This window comes from Leopardus geoffroyi, chromosome X (assembly GCF_018350155.1).
Source record: "Leopardus geoffroyi isolate Oge1 chromosome X, O.geoffroyi_Oge1_pat1.0, whole genome shotgun sequence".
Classification (NCBI taxonomy): domain Eukaryota; kingdom Metazoa; phylum Chordata; class Mammalia; order Carnivora; family Felidae; genus Leopardus; species Leopardus geoffroyi.
The window spans coordinates 57,706,944-57,727,177 of record NC_059343.1 but is presented as its reverse complement, the minus strand read 5'-3'; the positions used below and the strand labels follow the sequence as shown (position 1 = coordinate 57,727,177).

Below are 20,234 nucleotides of genomic sequence, written 5' to 3'. Positions count from 1 at the left end.
AAATTGTTTCTAACTGACCTTAACTTGGTGTGTTTGAGCTTAATTATTAGCCCTTTCTGTAATTCCTATTGGCCCTCAGCCTAGGGAACACAATCACTCTAGTAGGCAAGGAAGATGAAGTTCCTACTTAGCTTCTGGTCTGCAACTGTTACTGGTATGACCATGATATGGTAGAAACTGACTGGATTTGGAGTCGGAATATTTGGTTTCAAATCCTGTCATTTGGTTTTATGACCTTAGGCAAGGTCATTTCACTCCTGTGGGTCTCAAATCTATCTGTAAGATGCAAATAATAAATACCTCACTGGATTTTATTTGTGATGATGAAAAGGGAGAACATATATGAGAATGGCTTCTAAAATGTAAAGTGTTATAAAAATATGAAGGATTATTATGATCCCTCAATCAGCCTCAATGAAATGGTATGGAACACTACTACCCATTCAGACTTAGTGAGAACCTGAAAATACGAAAACAGCCATCTTGTGCACTCAGGCAACCTTCTCTGCCAGCCCCAGGTTCCATATAGAGCTGGCCTGACAAGGACTCCTCACGGAGCCAAATGCCTTCGAATGGGATTCAGGGGCTCAGGGGCAGGGTATGGGGCCAGCACCTTCCCACTGGCAGTAGAGACTAATGACTAGGACCCCTGACAGAGATGAGAGCTGCCTCCTACCCCTTGGATGTTCTTCTTGGACACCTTAACTAGTTTTGTTGGCTTCCATTCCTCATCATCTCCATCATCATCGTCACCAGCACTGTCCTCAGGCTCATTCACGGAATGCTCTGAATAATATTTTAGATCCTCGATATCCATGCTTTGCTCCAGGAATTTTTCTTTAAAACGAGAAGGTTTGGGCTAAGAAAAAAGGTTTGGAATAATTATTTAATAACATTTAAAAAGTACATGTAGATCATATCTTCCCAGTAGCCACTGCCAGCTATATTCTCAGAGCTGAGCTTTCAGACTCCCTCAAATATATGCCCTTGGCTTTACCAATCAGAAGAAATTCTGCTTTAGCCTTTGGCCTTGTAGAGTCTTTGAAGGGATAGAAACTGAAGGGATAGAGGCTGAGCAGTCTGAGGGAAGAAAGAGGGACTCATGATATGATGAGATAAGTATCTCTGGATGGACAGCTGAACACTGCTCTTTTCTCCTGTTTCTCCTCAGTTGTGTTACATAATGCCTGTAAATGGCCCAAAGTCAGCCTTCTGGGGAGGGAGAATGCCTATTTTCCTCGAGATTGTACTGTAGTTTTGTTTGGGACTCCAAGGAAAATTGAGACGCTGGAATTTGGGCTTTTTAACTCTCAACCTCTTCTAAAAGACGAACTTAATTAGCACACTCACCCCCAACCGTGGCCATGTGCAGGTATTACCAGCACTGAGCAGTTTACCTTAGGTGGGATATATTCAAAAGAAGAGTCTGGAGATAGAAGGGTATCTTTAGGAAGATGAGGTTTCTGCCTGCTGGCTACTTGGAGGAGGGTCAGTTTCTGTTCGGAAAGAAAACACATAGTGTATGCTGCAGGGCAGCCACTGGGAATGTTAATGGCTAAAACATAAAGACTCCTAAGATAGCTTAATTTAAACCATAGTAAAGTGAGGCAAGTTAATAGTAAAGTAGGTTGAAGGACTCACTTTAGAAGATCGGCATTAGATTCAGAAAAGAGCAGATTAAAAAATGTGTGTTTATACCATTTTGAAATGCACATGACTGTATTACATGGAAACTTGACACAGACCTCAAAAATAGAGCCAACTCATCATACTCGGGGCTGCTCCCAAGAGCTGACCTCAATTACAACAGGGTCTCCCAGGGCTTATTAAAGTGGGTGGGAAGCTGTGTTACCTGCTTGATGATTTCATTCTCTCGGAGAAGCTGCTGATTTTGCTCACACACTTCTCGCATCTTCTCAAGTTCTTCATCCTATTTCCAGATAGTGCAGTGATAGGTGGGGTTATTTTGGGCACTACATGTGGGTTACCAAACAACTCACATAGATGAAAACATACTGCTGCCAAGTCGCTGGCAGCAGATGGTTTTTGCACAGCAGGCATTGGCACCCAGAAAAATGCCTGATTCCCACCAGTTCCTAGGTGTCCTGAATGCCACTTCTATTCCAACACTCCCAAGTCGTCCTGACCACACTCACAGGAACCATGTGCTCTGCCCTAAATGCTTTCCTTATTCTTTTCTGTTTTCTAGCCTTGCATCCCTTATTCATTCACATCAGGATGCTGATTAAGAGACCAAAATGGACAGTTAGCTTTGTTTCTTTCAAGTCGACAGATGCTTTTGTTCACCGTTCTAAACACAGGCTAGGCATTTTATTTGCTACTCTCATAAGCCTACTTAAACTTCCTGGCACTTAAGACAACTAGATTCATGATTCGTGCATACGACCTTAACTAGTTTGGTTATGTCTTCGATGGGAGGTGCCAAGGAAACTCTCGAGACTGGTGGTTCAGGGAAAAAAAAAAAAAGATTCTAAGTTGGATAAAATAGTGCTCCAACATGCTACTAAAGGGTGTGGTGTTCCCAGCCTCTGGAAGAGATTCAGACCTCAGGCACTTTACAAACATGTCAGGTCTCAGCTCAAAACAAGCTCAGGAAGAGACAGCTGAATGCCCCTAGGATTCTGTGGGATGATTGAACTTTCTCAACTCTTTTAGGGCTCAGGGCTGAGGCAAGGAACCAGGAGGCCTCAAAGTCTGGTATGGAGTATGTACCGTCATTTCTGTACCGCGAAGGAGGTTATTCTATGTGTGGTTACATTCTAAATACCTCTAAATTGATCAGATAGGGCCAAAAGGCTGCAGAGGTTACTAGTATAAATCTCTTTTCAGTGGTTACTCTCTGCTGAAAGTACAATGGTGTAAATCAGACAGGATTCTCAGCCAGGCTTGTGGATCCCACCTCTGGAGACCTTTGCCTCGTTATCATACCTGACACTTCAGTGTGCTCAGCAGCTGTTGTTCCTTTTCACTGACCGACTCCTCTAGCTGCTTCTCTGCCATTTGGCTTTGCTGCAGTTGGCTGAGCAGGTATAGCACCTAGGGACAAAGGAGTACGAAAGAGGAAAAAGGAATTCCGGCTTAGTTCAAGCAGGGACCCAGATGACTCCTCTGATTTAGAAGTACGGGTTGCATTTTGTTCTCATGGCCTGAAGTAGTAAGCACGGCCACAATGTTACTCTCAGTCTTAACACTGGAGGCTAAGAGCCACTGTATGTGTACACTTCGACAAGTAATTTCTCTCAAGTTCCTCGCTTGCAAAACTTGGAAAAGACTACGGGGTCTTTTGAAGGGAACTTCATATCCCCCCTACTATCTTTTTATTAAAAAAATTTTTCTCCCCACTATCTTTTTAAAACTAATAACAAAAAGCAATGACCCTTTGTTTCTCAGTATAGCTTCTTGGCTTGCCAGAGTTTACCTTCTCTTGGTGCTGTTGCTCCACTCTGACCAGCTCTGCCTGTAATTCTGTCTCTATTTCAGCAAAATGATTTCGTTCCTCAAACAGCATCTTCTGCATGTCAGCACAGCTGGCCTTGTTCTGTTTCAGGCTGCTTTCAAGCTTGCTGACCTGTATTTTGGAGGAGACCAGCTGGAAGGGATAAAAGAAGATCAGTTTATTTGGAGAATGGCCACCTTTCCCCATTCATTAGGCAGGAAAATGTCAGCTTTCCTGAAATGGACTGAGAAGAGTTCCTCCATGTCCAAGTCCATTCTTCTTTTTCTATGTCATATGGAATCTCCCACCGAATAGTAACAACGCTACCCAGGCCAAGAGCCCGTATTTCTGTTGAGATAGATCTCTTAGAGTTAGAAGCCACTGCTGAGGTCATTTAATCTCTTGCTCTGTCTCCAGGTGAGAATAAACTGAACACAAACAGTATCTGACAACTCCAAGTTCTGATATTTAAGATTTTCTTCCTTCGTCTTAAAGAGAAACCCATAGGACACACCCTTATTGCCAATTATGGCCCATCTCAGAATGTCTGTGTTCACATGTTGAAACTAGTAGACACATTAGCTGGGACTGTTGATCTGGCTCTTCAGGCTACAGTGATATCCTTTGCTGGCCTAGTTTTATAGTCTCTGCTGGCCCACACTGTGAACATCATAAATACCACTGTTCATAAGACTAAACAGGATTGCCTTGGTAGGGCAAATATGGTCACCCAATAAAAAAAATGTATAAAGGATAACATTGCTCAAACTTCCAGAGTTGGAGTTTGTATGCTTGTCTCAAAGTGAAAATGCCTCAGTCACCAGAGTTGATCAACTTCAGTCCCTCTTGTGGCAATGTAAGATGATACATTATTTTAGGGTCAGTGAGGATGGATTTTCCTTAAGATGGATTCATCTTTACATGTGAAAAGATGATTAGGTTTCCTCTTTTCTAGATTGTATCTTAAACTTTTTGAATATACATGTCATAGGTGTTTCAAAAAGCAGTAAGTATAAGAGCTTATGTTTAATGAGTGGCCTACTATGGCATCCTGATATTTTCCCAATAATAATAGCAGATGTTTAATGAGTACTTTCTACGCGTCAGGCATGACAGGTATCAGTTTGTAAGTCCTATATTTTTCTAAGTGAATGGCTTGTACTTGTCCACACCAGCCTTTACCCATAAAACGATTTCTCTAATGCTAGTGTCATTGCAGTTTCCAGCATGAAAAGTGGCAATAGCACTATGACAGTATTCCAAGATAACATCTTATTTCAACCTACCAAGACAGACCCCTAATTCTTGGTAGGGAAGAGTGATGCTTACCTCTCCAATTAAATATTTCAGGGCACACTTGGCTTCCAGAATGGTGGTGATACTCTCCCAGCGGTGTTTTGGCCTGTCTTCACTTTCTGCATCCAGCAACTTCTGCTGTAGGTCAGCAATCTGAGCACTCCTTCAGGGGAAGAAACAGTGAGACTCATTGCTAGTATCCCTAACACCAAGAAGAGGGGAAGAGCTCTATGGAGAAACTTCAAATAGTTTTATGGATGGAGGTACCAGTTAAATATCTTTTTTTTCTAATTTTTTAAAATGTTTGTTTATTTTTGAGAGAGAGAGAGCACAAGTGGGGCAGAGGCAAAGAGAGACAGGGACATAGAATCTGAAGCAGGCTCCAGGCTCTGAGCTGTCAGCACAGAGCCCAATGCGAGGCACGAACCTGAGCTAAAGTCGAGATCATGCATGACCTGAGCTAAAGTCGGACGTTTAGCTGACTGAGCCACCGAGGCGCCCCTCAGTTAAATATCTTTTAAATAATGATTGAGTTATCTGGTTAGGATTTTATACAGTATCTCCATTCTTGATGCAAAGGGAATCCAAGAGACTATCTTGGTTTTATTTCATTAAATACAGGTCGAAATAAATGGGTCATATAGTGGGATTTGGAAATATTTGTATCAGTAGGGCTTTTGTTGTAGTGCACTGACTGTAATATGACTTTGTCTTGAGGCCATTTAAGTTCAGACTGTGATATAGTGGCTCAACCATGCAAGAGTAAGAGTCATGTTGGAGACCTCAAGGAAAAACAAATCTCAAAAGAACAAGCAGGTAAATGTTCTTTGCTGGGACCGAATACCAAATTGATACATATGGCTAATGTTGCGAGAGGTTACCTTGAAGTGCCTGGCACAGGACTGAGAAGTTTCTAAGAAGACTGGATACCATTGACCCTGATTATAACTTACAGATACTTTCAGATCAGGTATGGCCTGAGACCAAGGTTTACACAATAATGCAGTTTCGTTAATAGCTTCCTTCTCAAATTTGCTATGTGTCTGGTGAAAGGTAGTATACCAGCATATGTGTGACGTGCTGCTCTGTAAGGTACTATAAAAGATGGGTACCAAAATAATCTAAGGTGGCAGTTCTCAAATCTTGGAGTTTCAGGACCCCTCTACACTCTTTTTTTTAAGTATTTATTTTTGAGAGAGAGAGAGAGAGAGACAGAGCACGAGCAGGAGAGGGGCACAGAGAGATGGGGACAGAGTCCAAAGCGGGCTCCAGGCTCTGAGCTGTCAGTACACAGCCCGATGTGGAGCTCGAACCCATGAGCTGTGAGATCATGACCTGAGTTGAAGTCAAATGCCCAACTAACTGAACCACCCAGGTGCCCCAGGACCCCTCTACACTCTTAAGAATGACTGAGGACCTCTGAGAAACTCTGTTTATATACATTATACCTATAGGTATTTACAGTATTGAAAGTAAAACTGAGAAAAAATTAAGTATTTATTAATTCACTTAAGATAACAAAAAGCCATTGTAATATATTTTATGAAAAATACATTTTCTAAAACAAAAAATAATTTGGTGAGAAGAGTGGGATTGTTTTACATTTTTACAAATCTCTGTAATATCTGGCTTCATAGAAGACAGCTGGATTCTCACATCTCCCTCTGCAACCAGTCTTTTGTGATGTGTTCTGGTTGAAATTAACATCTTTATTAATTGTCTTTAATCTGGCCTCTCATAGATATGTAGTTGGACAAAGGAGGAGCATTTTAATAGCCTATTTAGGTAATTGTGGATAGATACTCTTCTTTGTGATTATACTAAAACCCTGCAAGTGGTAGTTCCCTAAAGTTGAAATGTGGAATTGGAAACCATTACTAGTAAACTTTTCTTACTCCCTTATGTTAAAATCCATCGGTCTATCTTGCAATCTCAATGGTTCTTTTACCCTTACAGGCTTCTGTAACATCATCTGGAGAATGTTGAGTGATGCAAAGTCTCCAAATGCGAACACATTTCATGATGTAATATAAAAAAATAAAAAATTGTTAACATCACTACTGGTCTCATCAGAAAAGTTATGAAAAACTGTCAAGCTCAATAGTGGCAGACAAAAATTTTCCGAAGTTCTAAGTTTTGCTTGAAAGCTCGAATTCTAACTTTGGTGATAAACACTGCCAGTTGTTTTCCTTGAAGCGACGGGCTCACTCTGTTCACTTTTCAGCAAAGTGTCTGCCAAGTACTGAAGTCTGAATAACCATAGTTTGTCAGTCATTCTTTCAAAGACAACTAATGTTCTATGGAAAAACAATCGTACAAGTGCTTTTCCTCCAGACAACTCTCAGACTTTAGCACAGAGCACAAGTAGTCTGTGTTCTTCCCGTTCTGTCATGCAGAATACTAAATAGATTTGAACTCAAGGGTTGAGATTTAATGAAATTAACAATTTTTACTGCTTTAACAAAGCCATTCTTTTTGTTTTTTTTTTTTTTTTTTTACTACTTAAAAAAAATGTGGGGCTTGAACTCATGACCCCAAGATCAAGAGTATCATATTCTACCGATTGAGCCAGCCAGGTGCCCCTATCAAAGCCAGTCTTAAGTAAAACTGACTTAAAAATAAAAGCTGAGAGTGTGTGGTGGTGACCGCTAGTACAGATTTGTGCCACTGCTCTAATTCAAGCTAAGGTCTGAGCAGTTTATTTATTTATTTATTTATTTATTTATTTATTTTTTATTTAAAAAAAAAAAAAAATTTTTTTTTTTAATGTTTATTTATTTTTGAGACAGAGAGAGACAGAGCATGAACGGGGGAGGGGCAGAGAGAGAGGGAGACACAGAATCTGAAGCAGGCTCCAGGCTCTGAGCTGCCAGCACAGAGCCCGACGCGGGGCTCGAACTCACAAGCTAGGAGATCGTGACCTGAGCCGAAGTCGGACGCTTAACCGACTGAGCCACCCAGGCGCCCCAGGTCTGAGCAGTTTTGTCCACTGTTGCTTTGCACGGTCATGGCAAATGTCAATATGGTAAAAATGGCAAATGTCATAATATTATTATGAAAATAGTTCTGATTGCTCAGAGACCCCTAGGGGTTTGTGGGCCACGCTTTGAGAACTCTGGTGTAATATATAGTCCTTTCCTTCAACAAGCTTATGATCAATTTATATCAACAAGACTAATAAATGTAAAAAATTAACAAATATAAAGATGACACATCTGTTGTACCATATGATTGGGTACTGTAAGTTCTGAAGGAGTTTAGAGAAGAGGAGGATTAATGGGAGATGAAGAGTCAGGGAAGGCTTCTCGGAAGAGGTGAGCTAGAACACTTCAGAACTGTCAGTTGGTCATATGGCCTTTCCTGTCTCCTCTGATAATTCATGTCCCTTAGGTCTTTTAAAATTTAGTTTATGTCTCATCAACTTTAGGAAAATCCCCTTGGTTAAACTCACCTCTGTTTCATTACTCTCTACTTGGTACCTGTTTAACATTTAATCATTTAATTATGCACAGTGGTGTGCAGGTAAATGTTTAACAACCAACACTTAAAAAACCAGACCTGATTTGTAGCTTTTGCTAGTTTCTGTAGCATAAATGTGTGGCAAGCTATCAATGGTTTACACAGTCCTGAAATTTTAACAAATGATTCCAACACACCACTATATCATTATACTATTTCTACTTCAGAGCAAGGAATGCCACCTACTTTCTATATATCCCAACTGCATACATCCAGTGCAACACAAAGCAGACACTCAAATGTTGAGTGATTTATAGATGTATCCAAAGATAAACAGCTAGTGTGTGTTGCTAAAAACAAATTAAATGATCTTTAAGGTCTTCTGGGCAATACAATTCTATTATCGTAAGACATTCTAAAATCTCTGTCAAAGTTTGATTCCTTCTAGATATCATAGATACTTAAAAGATAGTAATAGTAACTAGAGCAGCATAAGTTATGGTATTAGAGCCAGAAAAGGAGAAAAAGAGAACGTTCACTGAGCACTTCTAATATGCCAAGTACTGTGTTATGTACTTTATTTACTAATGTAATTTAATGCTTATGATAACTTTCCTTATATATCTACTTTGCTGATGATATCTAAACTTCTCTTCCTTCTGTACTGTAGCTCTTTTAGTATCAGTTCTTGACTTCCTCTAAAATTTTGTTTTTAGCCAGTTCTGCATTTCAGAGATACTAAGATGTGGTGCATCATAAAGAGCATGTGTTTTGGAATTAGACCAGGTTTCGAATCCCAACTCTGTATAACCTTTAGCACATTTCTTAAGATTTCTGAACTTCTGTTTATATCTTTATTTAAATTTTATTTGAGAGACAGAGAGAGCGCAAGAGAGCACACAGGTGGGGGCCATGGGAAAGAGAGAGAATCCCAGGCTCCATGCTCAGCAAGGAGCCCAATGCAGGGCTTGATCCCACAACCCTGGGATCATGACCTGAGGCAAAATCCAGAGTTGGACGTTAACTGACTGAGCCACCCAGGTGCCCCTGTTTAATCTTTAAAGTCAAATGAATAATACCACATAAAATGTAATAATACCTCATAGGGAGGGAATGAGAAAATGTACCCAACATGTCTAGTGAAGTGTGTGGTTCAAAAGAATTGCTATGTTCTCTCATTTCTCTACCATCAGAAAGCCTTTGAAAAACAAGCTTTTGAATCACTGGATTGATAGGTTCTCTTTTGATTCCAGGCATAAATTTTTATAAATTACAATGCCTTAGAGACAGTCCCATTACCTGAGTTCCATTTCAGTCTCTAGGCTTTCAATTTTCTTTGTAATGGAATCCTCGGACTCAGAAACTTGACCACGCAGTTCAGCAAGCGAGAATGTACGCCTCTGTAAAGAACAGTGGGAATGAGGGTGAAGTGCTAAAAGGAAAGTAACCCTCCAAAGCTGTGAGGGTTTCTGGGGAGTGCAGTCTGATTATTGATCATATATTTCCATAAGGGCACTTACCCGGAGTTTTGGAGGCGGATTCTCCCCAGATTCCTTTTTTTCTTTGAGTTGAGCCACATCCTGAGCCAGGATCTTCCTATCTTCAAGAAGGTCATTTAGATGGCGTTTGGCTTCCTCAGTACTGACCATAACCTCAACTTCATTTCCAAGCCAATTCTAGAAGAGAAATTAGTGATGTTGGGTTAGGAATGAGGAATCACTGGCCCATGGGCTAGATTCAGCTCCAGACTTAAATTTCACTCAGAACAGAGCCCACATAAGTAGAAGTGAGATTTCCATTCATGCCCACACTCACCAAAAATTGTAATAGCTCTCCAAGAGCCTTAAACAGAAATCTCCCAGAAGGTCACAAGAAAGAGGCTTTCTGCAGAAAATCTTTCTCTAGATATCCTAGTATTTTTATACATCGTCTTTGCCTTCTCCATTTTCTCCTTAACTTTTGTCCTTAACTAGTCCTGATAAGGAATTGAAGTATATTTTGATCATCTGATAAAGAATTGAAGTATATTTTGATCATCTGTTGATTTTAATAAAGATACCCATTCTTGTTTTAAAATTTTTTTAGTTGACACATAATTTTACATTCATTTCCTATGTACAACATAGTGATTCAGTATCTTTATATGTTATGCTATGCTCACCACAAGTGTAGCTACCATCTGTCACCATACAACACTATTACAATATCACTGACTATATTGATGCTGTTCCTTTTATTCCCATGACTTCATCCCATAACTGGAAGCCTGTACCTCCCACTCCCCTTCACCCATTCTGCCCATCCCTCCATCCCTCTTCCCTCTGGCAACCTTCAGTTTGTTTTCTGTTTTTATAGATCTGCTTTTTGTTTATTTATTTTGTTTTTTTAGATTCCATATGAGTGAAATCATATGGTAATTGTCATTCTTTTTTTTTTTTTTTAATTTTTTTTTTCAACGTTTATTTATTTTTGGGACAGAGAGAGACAGAGCACGAACGGGGGAGGGGCAGAGAGAGAGGGAGACACAGAATCGGAAACAGGCTCCAGGCTCCGAGCCATCAGCCCAGAGCCTGACGCGGGGCTCGAACTCACGGACTGCGAGATCGTGACCTGGCTGAAGTCGGACGCTTAACCGACTGCGCCACCCAGGCGCCCCGGTAATTGTCATTCTTGATCTGCCTTATTTCACTTAGCATAATACCCTAGAGGTATTAGGTTCATCCATGTTGTTGCAAATGGCAAGATCTCACCCTTTTTATGGCTGTGTAATATTCCAGTGTGTGTGTGTGACATCTTCCTTACCCATTCATCTATCAATGGACACTTGGGTTGCTTCCACATCTTGGCTATTGTAAATAACACTGCCATAAACATGGGGTGCAAATATCTTCAAATCAGTGTTTTCATTTTCTTTGGGTAAATACCCAGTAGCAGAATTACTGGATCATATGGTATTTCTATTTTTTAATTTCAGGAACCTCCATACTGTTTTCCACAGTGGCTGTACCAATCTACATTCCCACCAACAATGCACGAGGGTTCCTTTTTCTCCACATCCTCACAAACATGTGTTATTTTTTGTCTTTCTGGTTTTAGCCATTCTGACAGGTGTAAGGTGATATCTCGTTGTGGCTTTCATATGCATTTCTCTGATGATTAGTGTGATGTTGAGCATCTTTTAGTGTACCTGTTGGCCATCTGTATGTCTTCTTTGGAAAAATGTCTATTCTGGTCTTCTGTCCATTATTTGATCAGATTGTTTGGATTTTTGGTGTTGACTTGTAGAAGTTCTTTATATATTTTTGATATTAATCCCTTATCAGATATATCATTTGCAAATATCTTCTCCCATTCAGTAGGTTGCTCTTTTGTTTTGTTGTGAATTCGTTTATCAGTTCTAGCAGTTTTTTGGTGGAGTCTTTAGGGTTCCTATATATAGTATCATGTCATGTGCAAATTGTGACAGTTTTATTTCTTCCTAACTGATTTGGATTCCTTTTATTTCTTTTTGTTGTCTGACTGCTGTGGCTAGGACCTCCAGTACTATTTTGAATAGAAGTGTTGACAGTGAACATCCTTGTCTTGTTCCTGACCTTGGGGAACAGCTCTCGGTTTTTCCCCATTTAGGATGACATTAGCTGTGGGTTTTTCATATATGGCTTTTATCATGTTGAGATATGTACCCTCTAGACCTACTTTGTTGAAGAGTTTTTATAATGAATGGATATTGTACTTGGACAAATGTTTTTCCTACATCTATTGAAATCATCATATGGTTCTTACTCTTTCTCTTATTGATGTGATATATCATGTTGATCGATTTGTTAATATTGAACTACCCTTGCATCCGAGGAATAAATCTCACTTGATCTTGGTGAATGATTCTTAATATATTGTTGGATTCTAGTTGCTGGTATTTTGTTGAGGATCTCTGCATCTATGTTCATCAGAGATACTGGTCTTTAGTTACTCTTTTCTTTGTGATGTCTTTGTCTGGTTTTGTTATCAGGGTAATGTTGGCCTTATAGGATGAATTTGGAAGTTTACCTTTTTCTATTTTTGCAATAGTTTGAGAAGAATAGGTATTAACTCTTCTTTAAATGTTTGGTAGAATTTGCCTCTGAAGCCATCTGGCCCTAGAATTTTGTTTGTTGGGAGTTTTGTTTTTTGATTTAATATAATTTATTGTCAAGTTGGCTAACATACAGTGTATACAGTGTGCTCTTGGTTTTGGGGGTAGAGTCCTGTCATTTACTGTTTACATACAACACCCAGAGCTCATCTCAACAAGCGCCTGCCTCAATGCCCATCACCCATTTTCCCCTCTCCTCTGCCACCCCTCCCCCCACCCCAGGAGTTTTTGATTGCCAATCCAATTTTTAAAAATTTCTTTAAATGTTTTTATTTTATTTTTGAGAGAGAGACACACACAGTGAGAGCAGGGGAGGGGCAGAGAGAGATACAGACAGAATCTGAAGCAGGCTCCAGGCTCTGAGATGTCAGCACAGGGTCCGACATGGAGCTTGAACTCACAGACTGCAAGATCATGACCTAAACCAAAGTCAGATGCCCAACTGACTAAGCCACCAGGCACCCCCCGATCCAATTTCTTTGCTGGTAAGTGGTCTGTTCACATTTTCTATTTCTTCCTGGTACAGTTTTGGCAGTTCATATACTTCTAGGAATTTATCCATTTTTTTTCTAGGTTGTCCAATTTGTTGCCATGTAGTTTTTCATAATATGCTCTTAGAATGGTTTGTATTTCTGTGTTGTTGGTTATTTCTCCTCACTCATTTGTGATTTCTATTTTAGTCCTTTCTCTCTTTTTCTTGATAAGTCATTTGAGAGGTTTATCAATTTCATTGATTTTTTTTTTTTTGCAAAGAACCAGGTTCTGGTTTCATTGATCTATTCTATTGTTGTTGTTGTTGTTTTACTTTCTATATATCATTCATTTTTGCTCCAATCTTTATTATTCCTTCCTTCTGGTGGTTTTAGGTTTTGTTTGTTGTTCTTTTAGCTCCTTTAGGTATAAGGTTAGGTTGTTTACCTTGGATTTTTCTTGCTTGTTGAGGTAGGCTTATATTGCTATAAGCTTCCCTTTTGGAATCACTTTTGCTGTATTCCAAAGGTTTTGGACATTGTGTTTTCATTTCTATTTGTTTCAATGTACTTTTTAATTTCTTCTTTGATTTCCTGGTTGATGTATTTATTGTTTAGTAGCATGTTATTTAACCTCCATGTAGTTGTGGTCTTTCCAGATATTTTCATGTGGTTGACTTCCAGTTTCATAGCATTGTTGGTCAGAAAAGGTTCATGGTATGACTTCCATCTTCTTGAATTTGCTGAGTTGAGGCTTGTTTTGTGGGCTCATATGTAATCTATTCTGGAAAACGTTTCTCTGTGCACTTGAAAAGACTGTATTCTGCTGTTTTAGGATGGAATATTCTGAATATATCTGTTAAATTCACATGTTCCAGTGTGTCATTAAGAGCCATTTTTCCTTGTTTATTTTCTACTTAGATATCTGTCCATTGGTGTTAAGTGGGGTATTAAAGTCCTATACTATTTTTGTGTTATTATTGATTTATTCCTTCACGTTTACTAACTGTTTTATGCATTTGGGTGCTCCTGTTCTGGGTGCATATTTACACTTGGTATATAGTCTTGTTGGATTGTGCCCTTTATTATTGTATAGTGTCCTTCTTTGTCTCTTGTAACATTCTTTTTTTAAATTTTTTTAATGTTTATTTACCTTTTGAGAGAGAGAGCTAGCGAGCACAAGAAGGGGAGGGGGAGAGAGGGAGGGAGACACAGAATCCGTAGCAGGCTCCAGGCTCTGAGCTGTCAGCACAGAACCTGACGTGGGGCTCGAACCCATGAACCATGAGATCATGACCTAAGCCGAAGTTGGACGCTTAACCAACTGAGCCACCCAGGTGCCCCCAACATTCTTTGTTTTAAAGTCTATTTTGTTTTATATTAAGTATTGTTCTTCTGGCTTTTTGCCAGATAGATGTTTCTCCATCACCTCACTTTCAATTTGTAGGTGTCTTTAGGTCTAAAATAGGTCTCTTTTAAGCAGCATATAGATGGGTCTTTTTAAAAATTATCCATTCAGCCACCCTGTGTCTTTTGATTGGAGCATTTAGTCCATTTACATTGAAAGTTATTATTGATAGATATGAATGCATTACCATTTTATTACTTGTTTTATAGTTGTTATTGAACATTTTCTCTGATCTTCTTTTTGTTCTTCTTGCATGGTTTGCTGGGGTTTTTTTGTGATACATTTGGATTTCTTTCTCTTTATTCCTTGCATATTTATTAGTGGTTTTTGATTTGTGGTTACCATGAGGTTTGTATATAACATCTACTTATAGAATTTTATATTAAGGTGATGGTCCTTTAAGTTTGAACTCATTTTTTACTCCTCTCCCTCCTACATTTTGGGTATATGATGTCATATTCTACATCTTTTTGTGAGTTTCTTGACTGATTTTTTACAGAAATATTCACTTTTACTGTGTTTGTGTTTCCTACCTTGATACTGTCATTTTTGATCTTTCCATTTCACACAAAGGGTCCCCTTTAATATTTCTTTCTGGTCTGGTTTAATGGTTATGAACACCTTTAGTTTTTGTTCTTCTGTAAAACTCTTTATCTTTCCTATTCTGAATGATAACTTTGCTAGATACAGTATTCTTGGCTGCAAATTTCCCCCATTCATCATTTTGAATATATCATGCACTCTTTCAGGCCTGGAAAATTTTTGCTGAAAAATGGGCTGCTAGCCTTATGGGGTTTTCCTTGCATGTTACTGTCTTCTTTGGTCTTGCTGGTTTAAACATTTTTTCTTTATCACTGTATTTGGCAATTTCATTACAATATGTCTTTGTATGGATATCCTTTTGTTGATTTTGTTGGAGGTTTTCTATACCTCCTGGATCTGGATATCTGTTTCCTTCCCCAGATTAGGGAAGTTTTCAGCTATTTCTTTAAAAAAATTTTTTTTAATGTTTATTCATTTTTTTTGAAAGACAGACAGCATGAATGGGGGAAGGGCAGAGAGAGATGGAGACACAGAATCTGAAGCAGGTTCCAGGCTCTGAGTTGTCAGCACAGAGCCTGATGCGGGGCTTGAACTCATCAACAGTGAGATCATGACCTGAGCCGACGTTGGACACTTACCTACTGAGCCACCCAGGCAACTCTCAGCTATTTTTTAAATAAATCTTCTGTCCCCTCTTCTTTGTCTTCTTCTGGGACTCTTATAATATGAAGATTATTGTTTGATGGAGTCATTGAGTTCCCTACTTCTATTCTTGTTTTACATAATTCTTTTTTCCCTTTTTTGTTCAGCTTGATTACTTTTCATTTCTCTGTCTTCTAGGTAATTAATTCATTTTTCTGCTTCTTCTAGCCTGCTGTTCATTGCATCAGGTGTGTTTCTAATCTTGTTTGTTGCACACTTCATCTCTGATTGGTTCATTTTTATCTCTGTGTTAAGGGTCTCTCTGATATCTTCCACTCTTTTCCAAAGTCCAGTGAGTATCTCCATGATCATTGCTTTAAATACTCCATCAAGCAAGTTACTTATGTCTGTTTTGCTTAGATCTCCAGCCATGGCCTTGTCCTATTCTGTCATTTGGGACAAATTTATCTGTCTTCTCGTTTTGTCTAAGTCTCTGTGCCTATTTCTCTGTGTTAGAAAAGTCAGCTATATCTCCTGTTCTTGAAGGTAATGGTGTTATGAAGATGTTTTGTTGTCTGTTCCTTGTAGTGTCCCCTTTCTACAGGGCCTGGTGCTTTTGGGAGTGTCTCCAATGTGTACTCTGTGTGCACTGCATCTGTGTCCTGGCTGCTTTATCCTTCAGGCCAGTTGCCTGCAGAGGCTTTCTTTGTTGGGGGCAGTGTTTGGTCTCTGGCCTGAATCTGGCAATTGTTTACTAGGTATGCTCTGGTCTGCTTGTAAAATGGGACCTATTGCCACTGACACCGGAACTGAGGTTCTGCAAAACTCCCAGGTTGGCAGACACAGTGTGAGCTGGGGTTTGGGACAGTCTTCTGGGGGAGGGGGCTTGCCACACTTGGACTGAGGTGAGCGAGACTGAGAAGGGGGGTTTCACCACAGCATGGGTGAGCAGAGCTTCGTGTAAGCAAGTTAGGTAGTAAGTGTCAGTGCTGTGTTCCTGTAGGTGCCTTTGTGTTTATGCTGAGAGATAGCAGAGGGAAATAGTGTCTACCAGTTTCTTTATTCCCAGAGAGGTCTTTCCATGAACGCTGCCTTTCTGGGCAAATGAGCAATTACCGAAATGAGCAAATACCTGCTCCACTGTGTGCTCAGGTGCTCTTCAGATCACCATTTCAATGCTGAATGTCCAGGCATTGTTAGCCTTCCTTCTCTCCAAGAGCAGTACAATGCCTTTCAGGGTCTATCTGAGCTAAGTCCATTGACCTTTAAGACCCCAGGCTTTAAGCTCCACTGGTTGTAAGAACTCACAAAATTTGGCCCCTCTCACTTTACAAACCAATTGCTATGGGGATTCATTTCCCCCATGTTGAGCTGCTCTGTGTGGTAGTCTGTCTCTCACCCTTCTCTACACTGCAGCTACCTCCCCACTGCAGTGGCCATGATCTTTTTTTCTCCCAAGTCCCATCTTTGCATTTCCTACCTTCTTTGATGTGGCCTCTTCTCTACCTTTAGTTGTGGAGTTTGTTCTGCCAATCTTTTTTTTTTTTTTTTTAATTTTTTTTTCAACGTTTATTTATTTTTGGGACAGAGAGAGACAGAGCATGAACGGGGGAGGGGCAGAGAGAGAGGGAGACACAGAATCGGAAACAGGCTCCAGGCTCTGAGCCATCAGCCCAGAGCCTGACGCGGGGCTCGAACTCACGGACCGCGAGACCGTGACCTGGCTGAAGTCGGACGCTTAACTGACTGCGCCACCCAGGCGCCCCTTGTTCTGCCAGTCTTAAGGTTGATTTCTGGTCTATTTAGGATGATTTGATAGTTATCTAGTTGTGTTCATGGGATGAGGAGTGTCTAGGATGCTCCTACACTGCCACCATCTTCCCCTTCTCTCCCCTAACTCCACAGCTTTTAACACTTTGATCGTGTGATAGGATCAAGTACAGTCTTCCCTTTTTGTCAGTGTGAACCATGATTTCAGATGTTGTATCATAAACTGGTGAGTGAACCACTGAGTTGCCAGAGGGAAGGAGGTTGGAAGGATAGGCAAAAATGGGTGAAGAGCAGTGGGAGATACAGGCTTCCAGTTATGGAATGAATAAGTCATGAGAATAAAAGGCACTAGTGCTGGAATTGGTATTAAGGAAATGCTTGCTGACTGAAGGAATCATAACTATACAGATCCCTATATCTTATCTAAGAAAATTTTCAACATTCCTATATTCACGCATCTTTAATGAACTTAAACATAATCAAAGGCCTAGTGACTGAAGAGTGTATCAGAGAGAGACCGTAGAATGTATGTAATAAGGTTATATAATGATTCTGAGAATATAATTCTAGATCCAGATTACAGTGTAGCTCCTTCTGTTCTTTTTTTTCTAAATATAATTTATTGTCAAGTTAGCTAACACACAGTGTATACAGTGTGCTCTTGGTTTCAGGAGTAGATTCCCCCAAGTAGCTCCTTCAATTCTTAGTGATTGGACCTGGAAGCAAGTCCTTTAGTCTCTCTGTGACTCACTTTTCTCATCTGTAAAATGAGGATCATAATCATCCCTATACCTCATAGGGTTGTTTTGAGAATTACATGATTAATATATAAAAAATATTTGACACTTCTTACTACATAATAAGTACTCCATAAATGTTAGCTTTTCTTACCTAAATCAAATAGAGTAATCCAGCATATCTATGGACAAGGCAGTTTGGGAGAAGTCTAGTGATCTCTTTAACTTCAAAATTACTGAAAACAGCTATTTCCTGAGTGCCTGCTATGAGCTAGGTACTGTGACAGAGTTGGGTAAAATTTAGTATCTGCTGCCTTCAGGAATCTTTCCTTCTTGTTTTGAAAGATTTTCCTGGTGAAAGTCCTTGATATTCTAAGATTTTGGTCACACATGCTAATATGTTAGCATCTGTCATAAGAGTTTCTTGTAAAAGTTTCAGTAGTTCAGCATGTGATTACTCAACAAAGAGTTTTTTCTTCTGCACACAGCTATAGCTACTGGTATATTCCTCAAAGATGTCTGCAGGCTTTCCTAAGGTCTCAATTTCAAGTTCGTTTACCTCAGGCAACCACTGATTTGTTTCTATTCCTAAAATTGTGTCATTTCGAGAATATTCATTAAATGGAATCCTGTAGTATGTGAACTTTTGAGATTGGCTTTTTTCACTCAGCATGATGCCCTTATGATCCACCCAAGTGTATCAATAGTTTATTCCTTTTTTTTTTTTTTTCTGAGTAGTGTTCCACTGTATGGATATACTAATTTGTTTATACATTCTCCAGTTGAGAGACATTTGGATTGTAGTTTTTGGTGAATACAAATATAGCTGCTTTAAACACTGTCATATAGGTTTTCATGTGAATGCAAGTTTTCATTTCTAGAGGGTAAATGCCCAGGGATGGGATTGTTGGCTCATATATATACATGTCTAATTTTATAAGAAAGTGACTAGCCATTTTCTGGAGTGGCTATACCATTTTATATTCCCACTAACAATGTATGATAATTCTATTTTCCCAGTATCCTTGCCAGCACTTGGTATTGTCACTATATTTTATTGTAGCCATGCTAATAGGTGTGTAGTGTATCTTATCTGGGCCTTAATTTGCTTTTCCTTAATGGCTAATGATGTTGAATATATATCTTTTATTATTTTAGAAAGAAAGAGGGAGAGAAAGAGAGAGCGTGAGCAGGGGAGAAGGTCAGAGGGAGACAGAGAGAAAGAGACAGAGAGAGAGAGAGAGAGAGAGAGAGAGAGCGAGCATCTTAAGCAGGCTCCATCCTCAGCATGGAGTCTGACACGGGGCTCAATCCCAGGACCCTGGGATCATGACTTGAGCTGAAATCAAGAGTTGGATGCTCAACCAACTGAGCCACCTAGGTGCCCCTGTTGAATATCTTTTCATGTACTTATTTGCCATCTGCGTATTTTCTTTCATCAAGTATCTGCTCAGGTGTTTTGCCCATTATCTAATTGAGTTATTTGTTTTCTCATTTTTGGGTTTAATAAATCCTTTATGAATTCTGGATATGATTCCTTTGTCAGATATGTAATTTGCAAATATTTTTTTCTAGTCTAAGGTGTATTTACTTATTTATTTATTTAAAGTTTATTTATTTATTATGAGAGAGAGAGAGAGCCCACATGAGTGGCAGAGGGACAGAGGGAAACAGAGAGAGACAGAGAGAAAGAGAGAGAGAGAGAGAGGGAGAGAGAGAGAGAATCCCAAGTAGGCTCCACACTACCAATGTGGAGCTCAACGCGGGTCACAAACTATGAGATTATGACCTGAGCCGAAGTCAAGAGTTGGAAGCTTAACTGACTGAGCCACTCAGGCATGTCGCTTACTTTTTTTAACATTGTCTCCCTAGGGTCTTTACCAGAGCAGAAGTTCTTAGTTTTGGTGAAGCCTAATATATTCACTTTTTCTTTATGTATTATGCTTATGATGTCACTGAAATTTTTATCTTATGTTTTCTTGTAGAAGTGTCACAGTTTTAGGTTTTACATGTATGTATGTATGTATGTATGTATGTAGGCTTCATGCCCAGCACAGAGCCCAATGCAGGGCTTGAACTCACGACCCTGAAATCAACACCTGAGCTGAGATTAAGAGTTGGGACACTTAACCAACTGAGCCATTCAGGCACCCTTAGGTTTTACATTTAGATCTATGGTCTACTTTGAGTTCATTTTTGTATAAGGTGCAAGGTTTAGGTTAAAGTGGTTTGTTTGTTTTTGTCTATGGTATCTAATTGCTCCACAACATTTGTTGAAAAATCTCTGCTACTTATTAATTGTGACACCTTGGGAAATCAT

General features: G+C 39.5%; 1 protein-coding gene across 2 annotated transcripts in view; it reads right to left on the bottom strand.

Moving 5' to 3' along the window:
* The window catches only part of KIF4A (kinesin family member 4A), a 124,022-nt gene that overhangs the window by 10,790 nt on the left and 92,998 nt on the right, over positions 1 to 20,234 (bottom strand). For both annotated transcript variants that reach the window (XM_045472699.1, XM_045472697.1), the window contains 8 exons: positions 9,733 to 9,888; positions 9,512 to 9,612; positions 4,787 to 4,916; positions 3,440 to 3,610; positions 2,950 to 3,057; positions 1,853 to 1,930; positions 1,398 to 1,496; positions 677 to 859 (listed from right to left, as the gene is read on the bottom strand). In XM_045472699.1, coding sequence (XP_045328655.1) covers positions 677 to 859; positions 1,398 to 1,496; positions 1,853 to 1,930; positions 2,950 to 3,057; positions 3,440 to 3,610; positions 4,787 to 4,916; positions 9,512 to 9,612; positions 9,733 to 9,888 — 1,026 coding nt within the window. The remainder of the gene's footprint in view (positions 1 to 676; positions 860 to 1,397; positions 1,497 to 1,852; positions 1,931 to 2,949; positions 3,058 to 3,439; positions 3,611 to 4,786; positions 4,917 to 9,511; positions 9,613 to 9,732; positions 9,889 to 20,234) is intronic.